The sequence below is a fragment of the Ctenocephalides felis genome, unplaced genomic scaffold, assembly GCF_003426905.1.
Source record: "Ctenocephalides felis isolate EL2017-DRISC unplaced genomic scaffold, ASM342690v1 CF-g0.4_SCAFFOLD_01604, whole genome shotgun sequence".
Lineage (NCBI taxonomy): Eukaryota > Metazoa > Arthropoda > Insecta > Siphonaptera > Pulicidae > Ctenocephalides > Ctenocephalides felis.
The window spans coordinates 9166058-9178027 of NW_020537758.1; the positions used below are offsets into that span (position 1 = coordinate 9166058).

General features: G+C 25.7%; 1 protein-coding gene across 1 annotated transcript; it reads left to right on the forward strand.

Moving 5' to 3' along the window:
- Positions 1 to 7697: 7697 nt before the first annotated feature.
- Positions 7698 to 10157, forward strand: LOC113373318 (insulin-like growth factor I). Its single transcript, XM_026613626.1, has 4 exons — positions 7698 to 7863; positions 7921 to 8050; positions 9818 to 9896; positions 10008 to 10157. Exons 1-4 carry the CDS (start codon positions 7698 to 7700, stop codon positions 10155 to 10157), a joined length of 525 nt encoding a protein of 174 aa, XP_026469411.1.
- The last annotated feature ends 1813 nt before the right edge of the window (positions 10158 to 11970 follow it).

Genomic DNA, 11970 nt, shown 5'->3' on the forward strand with positions numbered 1-11970 from the left:
GTTATAAAGGAATGGATTATGTACCGGATAGATAGTAATAAGACTTAACTAAAAAAGGTTTTATATAAAATTGAGAAGCAAAAATTATTTACCTGTAATTTATATATCCATATCACTAATATTTTTTTGTTAAAAACACTCGATTTTTTTTGGAAGATATTTGTAGATGTTACGACTACACAAGCTTAAACACACTGATATGGATTTCTGTCTGCCAGATGTAAAGGACAAAGCACGGAACTCTTGGCAAAAATGATTTTTTATGGCTCTTGTTTGGTAATTTACGAAAAAAGGAAAAATATTGCTTTAGTAAATGTTGAGAAATATTATGTATATATATATATATATATATATATACATGTTTAATTTGAGTCCAACATTCGGGCGTAACATCAATAAAAATAGTATGAGTTTTATTGATGTTACGCCCGAACACTAAACTCAAATTAAACATATATATCAACATCAAATTCAAAACTATGTGAAAAACTAGTTAAACAATTAAAAAAAGTTGATAAGAGTTTCCAACATATTCATCTTAAAAGACTACACAAAGATATAGCGGAGACCAAATTATTCATTAAATCTAATAATATAATTGTTTGTCCAGCAGATAAAGGCAATATGACGGTAATTCTTGACAAAGAATTTTATACTAACACTACATTACGAATGCTAAAAGATGATACTACTTACAAAATCATTACAAATGATCCAACACAACAGTTTTCTAGACAATCAATTAAATTAATTAATGAATTAAAAAATAAAAAATTCATTTCTGACAAATTTGCCTATAATTTAAAAGTACAACATCCTATTTCCCCAAAAATGTATTGTCTCCCCAAAGTCCACAAACCTGAATGCTCCTTTAGACCCATTGTATCCTACGTTGGCTCCCCATTCTATAATATCGCTAAACACATTGCTAATATTTTAAAAAATGTCACAATTTCCTCTCCTCACTATGTAAAGAACTCTTACCAATTTGTGGATCTAATCAAAGACCGAAACATTACGGACGATCAAATTTTTCTAAGCCTTGATGTAATTAACCTTTTCACATGTGTTCCCCATGATTTAATACTTGATTCAATTGAAAAACGCTGGCCCACTATTTGTAACTACACCGACTTGCCCATAACCACTTTCAAACACATCATTAACACTGTCCTGAATTGCTCTTATTTTAATTGTTTCAATAATTTTTATCTACAAATCAAAGGTACTGCTATGGGTTGCCCATTATCCCCTGGCATCATAGACCTAGTTTTACAAACCCTTGAAATTTCCGTTTTCTCCACATTAAATTTCCAAATATATTTTACGTTAGATATGTAGATGACACTTCTTTTATAATAGACAAAGAACAATCAGATATAATAATCGATACCTTTAACAATTACAATAAGAGCATTCAGTTCACACATGAAACACAAATCGACAACAAATTAAACTTTTTAGACGTGACTGTACACAAAATTGACAACATTATTTGCACAAATTGGTACAGAAAAACTACATGGTCCGGGAGATACCTTCATTACGCGTCATATTGTCCCAAAAATTATAAAGTCAATACAATCATTTCTTTGATAGACCACGCAATCATGTTGTCTCACTCTCTTTTCATACCCAAAACACAACATTAGTAACTAAAACTTTATTAGAAAACGGATATCCCCTCACCCTCATCAATTCCATTACCAATAAAAGACTTTCCTATCATAAAAGTAACAATTATCAATCCATCTCCAAGTTATTCCAAGACAACAATATTAAACCAACTTTTCACAGCATGCCTTACATTGAAGGCTTATTTGATTATTTTGCCAAATTACTCAAAGAAGAAAATATTTTCATTTCAGGAACAGCTCTATATTCTTTTAAAGAAATGTTTTCAAAAATTAAATCCACCACCCCTCCTAAATTCAATACTAACATAGTTTATTCCATCCCTTGCAAAAATTGTCAAAAACAATACATTGGCCAAACATCACAGTACATTCATAAGAGAATGAGACAACATGAATTAAGCGTCACTCATCATAAAAGCCGAAATTTCCAAAGTACTCTTGTTCAGCATTCCATCGAAAACTCACATAATTTCACCTTTGAACCCAATATTTTATATAGAGAGGATTGTACTTTTAAAAGACTTTTTTCTGAAAGCAGTTTAATCTTTTTGAATTCGTCAAAAAGTGTTAATAAAAGATCAGATCACAATATCATTCATGACTCATATTTAAATTTTTTAAACCTGATTAAAAATAATTAATCCTAATAGTTTTTGAATATGTGTATATATATACATGTATATATGTTATAATATATGTACATCCATATATATGCTTATATGTATGTTTTTGGGTATACACTATACACATACACTTGCATATGTGTTCATGTGTATAATTGTGGATACATTAATATATAGATATGTGCATATGTATGTATGAGTATGTAGGTGTGCATATACATGTTCATGTATGTATGTATATATATATATATATATATATATATATATATACTCAACATTTACTAAAGCAATATTTTTCCTTTTTTCGTAAATTACCAAACAAGAGCCATAAAAAATCATTTTTGCCAAGAGTTCCGTGCTTTGTCCTTTACATCTGGCAGATAGAAATCCATATCAGTGTGTTTAAGTCTTGTGTAGTCGTAACATCTACAAATATCTTCCAAAAAAATCGAGTGTTTTTAACAAAAAAATATTAGTGATATGGATATATAAATTATTACAGGTAAATAATTTTTGCTTCTCAATTTTATATAAAACCTTTTTTAGTTAAGTCTTATTACTATCTATCCGGTACATAATCCATTCCTTTATAACAAAATTTTTTTCTAATTAATCTGTATTGACCATTGTTAATTAATGTTAATCAGTATTTTAAAAAACATTGTATTTGACAGAATAAACCTGATGATGGAACGTACCTAGTTCCGAAACGTCGTATTAAACATCTTCAAAAAACAAATTGTTTTTTATTATTGGATTTACTGTTCGGAAAAGAAACAATCAATATATATATATATATAAAGAGGATATATATATCAATATATATCCACGTTACCCATTACTCATTTATATCGGTTGCAAATTATATGTAAGATACCGCGTTTATCACAAAAATTGTTTTTCGATTTATTTTTATAAATGCACATTTTTTCAATCGACATTTCTCATAACCGTCCCGGATCTCTTTCTGTTTGAATCATATATAAATATTCGATATTTGAAAGTTTAATTTTAATATTAAATGTGGTTCCGAAAAGAAGAACATTTTAGTGTAATATAATTGTAATTAGTGATTTAGTTCGTTCGTTGATTGTTGGAATAAGATTATTGAAAAACATGTAAGATAATAAATATACATAACTTATTTATATATATATATATATATATATATATATATATATATATTATTATATATAGTTTATATTACAAAGCCCAGTAGTCTGACATTTTCGTGACCAATTTTTATTGGAAATTTTAGGAAATTTATATATATATATATATATATAAATAAGCCTAAGTCGTACCCCTCTGACTAACCATTAATGATTTTTTTTACTAATATAGGTGTTTTTACTTTTATCAAAAATGTACTTTCGGAACCAGGCATTTAGTCAGTTATTTAATTGTATTTATGGAGCACTCTTTATTGGACCGGTATAAGTAATCAGTATTTAACTAAACAAATGTCTAAAAAAGATATACAAAGTAATGAATATAAAACATCATCAGTATCAGTAATGAACAAAATTCAGAATCAAAGTCTTGTAATAAATGACTTATAACTGATAAATAAAAAGTAAAAAATATTAATATGTGGAAACTTTACAAAAAGCTTACTTACCAATTTTTTCTATTTTCTCAAAGTCTTCCAGTCTTCTAATTCTTAAAGTCACCCAAAATAGAATTTCTTTGTTTTTGTGGTACGACTTAAGGAACTCTAAGTGAACCGAAAAGATCCAATACAAAAAATTAAAAAAAAAAACAGAACAAAGATTACACTTCATTTTGTCTATTTTTATTTGATTATTATTCCTTACTCTAAAATATTTGGGAAAAATTGGGCTTAATTATGTTTTTGGACTTTTTATTTATTTATTTTCTATCTTTATTATTTACTAGGTTTTAACCATAGTGAAAAAATTTAGTGTTATTTATACGAGTGAATTTCTATTATTATTTTATCTATTTTTATTATTAGGGTTATCAAATAGTAGAACATGAAACAATGGTGAATGAAAGCTAGGACTTTTTTTAAAAAAAATTTTTTTTATTGATATATATATATATATATATATATATATATATAAATATACAAGACGAAACGCTTTTGGGGCAGCAATCCAATAAAAATTAATATTAAAATAAATTAAATAAAATTAGCGATGCCTGGCATCGTGCCTTAAGACAAATTGTTGGAACTTCTCGTACTAACAATTAAAATTTTTACAAAAGATTCAAGTTTCTTTTAGAACTCGATTTTTCAGATATTTAAATTTTTGAAAAAAGTTAACCTTTTTGAAAATTTTGATTTTTTTATACTTGGAAATATTTTGCAAAATTTGAACATTTTTTCAAAACAATCCCCAAAAAGTAATCAGCACGTCTCTTTATCAATAGAAATCGAATATTTTTTTAATTATTCAAATCGGTTAATCCGTGTTCCCGAAATCGTCGACGAAAATTTGTATCCGCACACACACACACACATACATCCATTTTTTCTAAGGTATATAAAATATTCAGAAATCTCTGAAACGTAAAGATATATAAAAATTTTCATTATCGATTTTTTTGCGATTACTATAACTTACCCTACGGGAAGTTAAAAATATGAAAAAAAAAAAATCAAGAGAAAAAATATGCTAGATAATTATTATCAAACTAGTTGCTAAAAAAACTATTAAATCAAAGATTGTTTTAAAGAAAACTACGTCTCACACCAAGTTTTATTAATAATAACTTTTTGACGATTTTTTTACTCAGTTGTAAAAGCCTTTTATAGAATAATTCGATTTTAATATTTGTTCCCTACTCATGATAATGTAAAAATTTTAGGCAAAATTAAATGATTAGATGAATTTGTTTAGTTAAAAATTCCTTACTCGTACCGGTTTAAGGGGGTATTCTAGTGTAGAAATTCAAAAAAATCGATTTTCAAATCATATTTTCAAAGTTTAACTATCTAAGAATATGGGTACGAGAAGGTTTTTGAAAATTTGAATTATTTTCGGAGATATAGGCATTTTACTGACTCGGTCTCCATACTGGTTTGGCTTCACGCAAAACTTTAAATGCGTTTTTCTCAAAACAGACTTTTTCAGTACTGTTGGCACGATTTCTCGAGTTTTAATCGACCGATTCACTTGAAATGTTCAGAGAGTCTTGTTTATAGACCTATCTATAGCCCAAACTATTATTTATCTCCAAATTGCAATTTTTACTATTTTTAAAAAATTCGAGAAACTCAAAAAAACAGTAAAAAAAACACTTTTTTTCAAACAGTCGGAAATTTGTAAAAAAAAATCTATTTACTCATCGCTAGTTCGGGTGATTGCGACATCATTGTAGATTAATAATTTTTTTATTTTTTGCATTTCCGATGGCTAGGAGGGCTGAAATCATGTCAAGACTGAGGTGCCAATATTTTGAGACCACCGACTTCATCAGCTGCCATTTTTTACAATTTTCAACTATTTTATTTTTTAATTTTTGTTTTGTATTTTAATAATATTAATAAACAAGTGGTAAAAAAATGGATAGTAAAAACATTCTTTGCTTTCTTTTACGACACTTTAAAAATGGCCTAAAATACATCGCTCTACACTAGAATACCCCCTTAAGAGGGAAGCCGAAGAAATATCGCGTTTTTTGAGGAATTTTTAGGGAAGGAAATAAATATTTAACTGAAACGAAACTTTCAGGTCTTATTGTTATATATTTCAACATTCTTCTTAAATTTGTTCATTAAAATATATGTTGTAATATGCCGGGTACAAGCATTTTGCCGAGGGTTAATACTAAATCAACTAAAAAGGTAGACGAATGACTAATTCCCTGATTCGTATGACATTAGTCTTAATCTATCGATTACATGTGGGTCATAAATTCGAATCACAATCATATAATAAGTTCATTTACATTAAACCACTGATCGTATCTTTTGGAATAAATCTCCTTGACCTACTTATCCAAAATCATCACCAGACTGATGATTTACTTATCTTCCTGAAAGTCTACAAATCAAAATTGTACCATGTTGCATAAATCGAGAGAGAGAAAGCCATCGTTTTATCTATTAATAATTTTAATTGAAAATATAGTTCTATTACGTAATCATAATTAGTAGACATTGATTGCTAATTAGGAGATAGATTATCGAAATTGGATATCTCATGGTTAAAAAAATATGTCTGATTGGAAAAATTCGATATGAAATTTGAGGTCAAAGGAAAAGTTTTTGGGGGTCAATAGACGGCCAATAACTTATATATATATATATATATATATATATATATATATATATTTAGGTTCGTCGTATTATTTCTAATTTTAGAGATGATGAACCTCCATTTGTTTATAACGTGTTGTTTTTAATAACAAATAATCTATCGAAGTATAATGCACATTGGCACTTTTATTTATGAACTCCAAGTGCATAAATAAAATAAAGTATCGATTGCAAATTCTTTGAGAGGTCAACAAATGATTAAATTTTGCAATCTGAGTAGCAACAAATTTTGTATTGGGATAATAATAAAAATATGGACATATTATATATATATATATATATATATATATATATATATATTCATTTTAGAAAATAGTGGGGCACATATAGTGTAAAATTTTCAAAAAATCAAATTTTAAATTTTTCCATATTTCGATAGATTATACCTATAAAAATAACATACCAAAATTTTAAATCGATATCTTAAATAGTTTTTGAGTCACAGTCATTTAAAGAGTGTATATCTAGTATATAGTATAACGATCATTTAATCTTCAAACGCGTTTTTCTCGAAACAGCATTTTCCGAATTTGCTGCAGCGATTACTCAAAAACAAATGATCCGATCACTATCGAATTTTTTTTACATGTTCTATATATAGTTCTCCGTAAAATGAACTATCGATTTTTCGATCGAATCAAAAATCGAATTTTGGCAGTCCAAAAACGACCAAAATTTTGGGTAAAATTCGACTTTTTTTTAAAAACGCCGTCATATTGTCAATCTTTTGATTTTTTTCTTTATCGTAGTTCATTTTACAGACAATATTATCTAGTTTAATGAACATTTTTTTTTTTAAATTTCATCCACGTAGAAGGCCGGAATCACTGCTGCAGTAAAGGGCCTTTTTGTGTCGCGCCGTTGGAGATCGATGATAACTTGAAAAATATTTAATTTTTTTCTTCAAAAATTTTATTATGTATTCTTAAAACATGTATAAATATATTTCTAAAATTTTGAAATGATTGATGAAGTAGTTTTTTTAATATAAATTTCCAAAAATCACCTTTTTTTAAGGCGGTTACACTAGTTGTGCCCCTTAAAAAATCAATTGAAATTTTTGATCTTACGGTTTATCGATTGCCATAGTAACCGGTTTAAACAAAATTTATTTATTACAAATTTGTTGTAAATTTCAGATTAGTCAAAATGTCGGCTAACAAATCCTTAGCAGTATTATTAATTATTTTGGGTTCGGCCCTTTTGGTGTCATCCAGACCCGAAACTAGGAGCCACTATTGTGGCTCCAAATTGGCGGATGCCCTAAAAAAGATTTGTTCGGGGAGATATAATGGACAAAGTTATGGACATACAGGTAAATAAATATATATATATTAAAGTTAATTGTCTACAATTATTATATTTTTTTCAGGTTCAAGTTTAAGCCTAGGTTCCTATTCAAGAAATCATCAGAGAGGAGTTGCCTTCATGTGTTGTACAAATCCTTGTACAATAAGTACTTTGGCATCTTATTGCGAAGGAGGCCACTCAGAAATAATAGAGTAAATATTTATTAATTTATTTATTTTAATATATATATATATATATATATATATATATAAATATATATATTAATATATATATTATTTGTGAGTTATTTGGCAAAAACCACAAAAATGTCCCAAATTTTCAATTAAATCCTAAAGAATATGTAAGATCGAATTCAATGTCGATTTATTCCAAACGTTTATATCGGAGGTTATATAACTGTTGGTATGGAATCGTAGTAAATTTTATCAAATTTATCCCTACCTAACTGAAAAGGAGTGCTTTCCCCTGATATTTATGAGTAATTTGACAAAAACCAAAAAAATGTCCCGAAATTTCTATTAAATCCTAAAGAATATGAAAGATCGAATTTAATGTCGATTTATTCCAAACTTTTATATCGGAGTGTATATAACTGTTTGCATGGTATCGTAGTAAATTTTATCTAGTTTCTGACTGAAAAAGGGCGCTTTCATATGATATTTGTGAGTTATTTAACAAAAACCAAAAAAATGTCCCGAATTTTCTATTAAATGCTAAAGAAAAATGAAACATCGAATTCAAAGTCGTAGTAAATATGTGAATACATATACATAAAATTTTACATAAGGAATAACAATAAACCGTCTAAAAAACTGTCATATCTAAATTTTCAACTAAAAAATTGCTAATTATGAGAAAAAAGCATTTTAAAAAGTCCGGCGTTTTCAAAATGCTCCGTTGCATCTTTAACCTGATTTGACGCGTCGGTCCAGGTCAAATGCATTTTAGGGAAAACCGCCCGAGAAACGAGCAAATTTTAGTAGAATTAAATTTTTTTAGCGAATAATAAATAATGCAATTATGAACTCAAATCATTAAGTAATATAGTAACGCCGAATATTTTCAGAAAGCAATTAAATAACTGTCTAATGTAATATTTAAGAAAACATTTAACATGTCGATGAAATCCGAATTTATATTATTTTATTAAGAAATTTTTGAAATATATAAATTCCGATGTTCTCATTTAAAACTATGATATATTAAGAGTATTTTAGCAAAATTCAGACTTTGTCGCTTTGTTAAGTATAAAGAAATAATTATATTACCATGATAGAAGATTTTCTTGAACATGTTGCTGCAAATATGTGAATTATACACGAAAAATTACAATAAATCGTGCGAAAACTGTCATATCTTGTACATCAAAGTATAAGTAATGATTTTTTATCTAAATTTTTAACTAAAGATATTTCTAGTTATGAAAAAAATGGATTTTAAAAAGTCCGGCTTTTTGAGATCGGCTGTGACTTCAACCTGATTTGACGCGTCGTTCCAGGTCAAATGCATTTTAGGAAAAGCCGTCGACGAGCAAATTTTAATAAAATTTAAATAATAAATAGTACAATTATGAGCTCAGACCATAATGTAATATAATAGCACATAATTTGTTTACATAGCGATTAAATAGCTGTCTTATTTAATATTTAAGAAAACATTTAATCTGTCGATGAAATCAGAATTTATATTATTTTATTAAGAAAATTTATAAATATATAAATTTCAATGTTCTCATTTATAACTATGATATATTGAGAGTATTTTAGCAAAATATCAAATTATAACTTTGAAATGTTATATTTTTATACACAGTTTTTCATTGATTAAATATTTCACAGTTTCATAAAAATGACGTATGAAAATAAACGTATTAAATTCATATATTATTATTTCTGTTCAAAAATATGAAAATTATTCATTTAAATATTGGGAATATTAAAGTCACAATTATTTTTCAGTTCTAAAGAAATCACAAATCCATTTTGGCAAATGAAAAAATATGAACGATCCGTTGAACCGGTTGCTGAAAGTGTTAAGGTAAAGAAATTATAATTAATTAATTTATTATTAAATATTGTCCAGGCCAATATTGACTAGCAATTTTTGTACCTATACTTAGAGTTTTTTTTTTATTTTTTAATTTCTTAGACTTCTTCCGAAGAACAAACAGAAAAACAAAAATCTAAAACCCATCGAAACTTTCCGATGAGTTTCGATGAAGCCATAAGAAATGCTCCAGTAATTGTTACTGTTTCTCCTGAATTTGCAAGACCAGCTATTTATCCTGGCAGGATATAAAAGGATACATGAAAGCTCGAAAAAACATATTGTGAAAAGAATAAGTGAGAAATAATATTTGTGTTACTAAAAAATATTAAAACACTTTGACAAATAATAAGGCTTACTGTTTACTAAGCCAATTATTTAAATGTAACTACAATGTAGTGATAAATATAATTGAATTATTAATACTAAAAATTATTGCCCAGGAAATAAATTAAAAATAAATCATGGCAAGTGCACGCAAAATTCCACGAAAATTGCAATTTTCTAGATTATGATAGAAAATATAAGACTAATTAACAAGTATAAGTTTTTAATTAAAAATTGAAGAGAAAAATAGGAAAATTTATTCATCTTGTCCGAAAAAAAAATTATTGCTTAAGTAGTTATTTTTCAATTTCAATATTATTTTTTTGGACGCTATTATTTTGATTTCTTATGAACCAATTTCTTATTGAAAATATAAAAAAAAGAAAATATAAAGAAATATAAAGTTTCGTGGAATTTAAGTAATTTTTATAACTTAAGTAACTTTTAATAAATCATTTAGATTGTCACAAATGCAATACAAGTTCCAAATCCTGGGTCAAAATTTTTGATAAAATTAATTTTAGTTTAAACTATTTAAAAGATTTTATGTGATAGTGATTTTTATATGAAGTAAGTTATATATAATTTTGATTTGTTTATAATCATATTTAATTGTTAAAATATTTAATTTATTTTGTACTGAATAATTTATAAAATTCATTGATCTTGTTGTGACTATTGTGATAATAATATAATATTAAAAATTTAATTAACTCTTCTTCTGAATCGTACATATATTAATTATAATTTTAATTAAATTATAATTACAATATTTGATAATTTGATATATATATATATATATATATATATATATTATATATATATATATCAAATTATCAAATATTGTAATTATAATTTAATTAAAATTAAAAAAAAAAATAGTATAATATTAAACGAAAAAACGTTTCGGTATTTTACAAATTTTGTTAAAAAACATGGATATATATCATTGAAAATTTTATAAACTTTGTTAAAAAAACCATGGATATTTGAAAATTTTATAAACATTGTTACCAAAATCACGGATATATATTTTTGAAAATTTTATTAACTTTGTCAAAAAAAATCATGGATCTTTGAAAGTTTTATCTTTGTTAAAAAAACTTGGATTTATGTCTGTGAAAATTTTGCAAACTTTGTTAAAAAAAAACGTGGATATATGTCTGTGAAAAATGTATAAACTTTGTTAAAAAAAACCATAGATCTATGTCTTTGGAAATTTTATAAACTTTGTTAAAAATTTTTTTACAAAAATAATATATGTATATATAAAATTTATTATTAAGAATTTCACATTTTGTTGATATATAATTATATAAATTAAATAAATAATTTTAAATTACGATTAATAAATATTTATGTTATTATGAAATTCTTGATAAAAATATTTATTATAAATATATATATATATATATATATAATATATATATATATATTTGACTAAATATAAATATATATATATATATATATATATAGTCTGTATAACTAATATTTATATTATGAAACCATTTATATAATTATAAGAACAATCGAATTGTAACTTAATGAAATAATCCTTTATAATCGTAATCTGATATTGATTTTGTTTAAACACAATTGTTCCTTTGAATTGTAATAGGAGTGTCGAAAACCAAATGCAGTCAGTTGAATATGCAATTGCAAATTGTTTATAATAATTTAATTCCAAGTAGTATGAGATGAGCAAATCGAGAAATCGTATAAGCAACTTTATACTTAT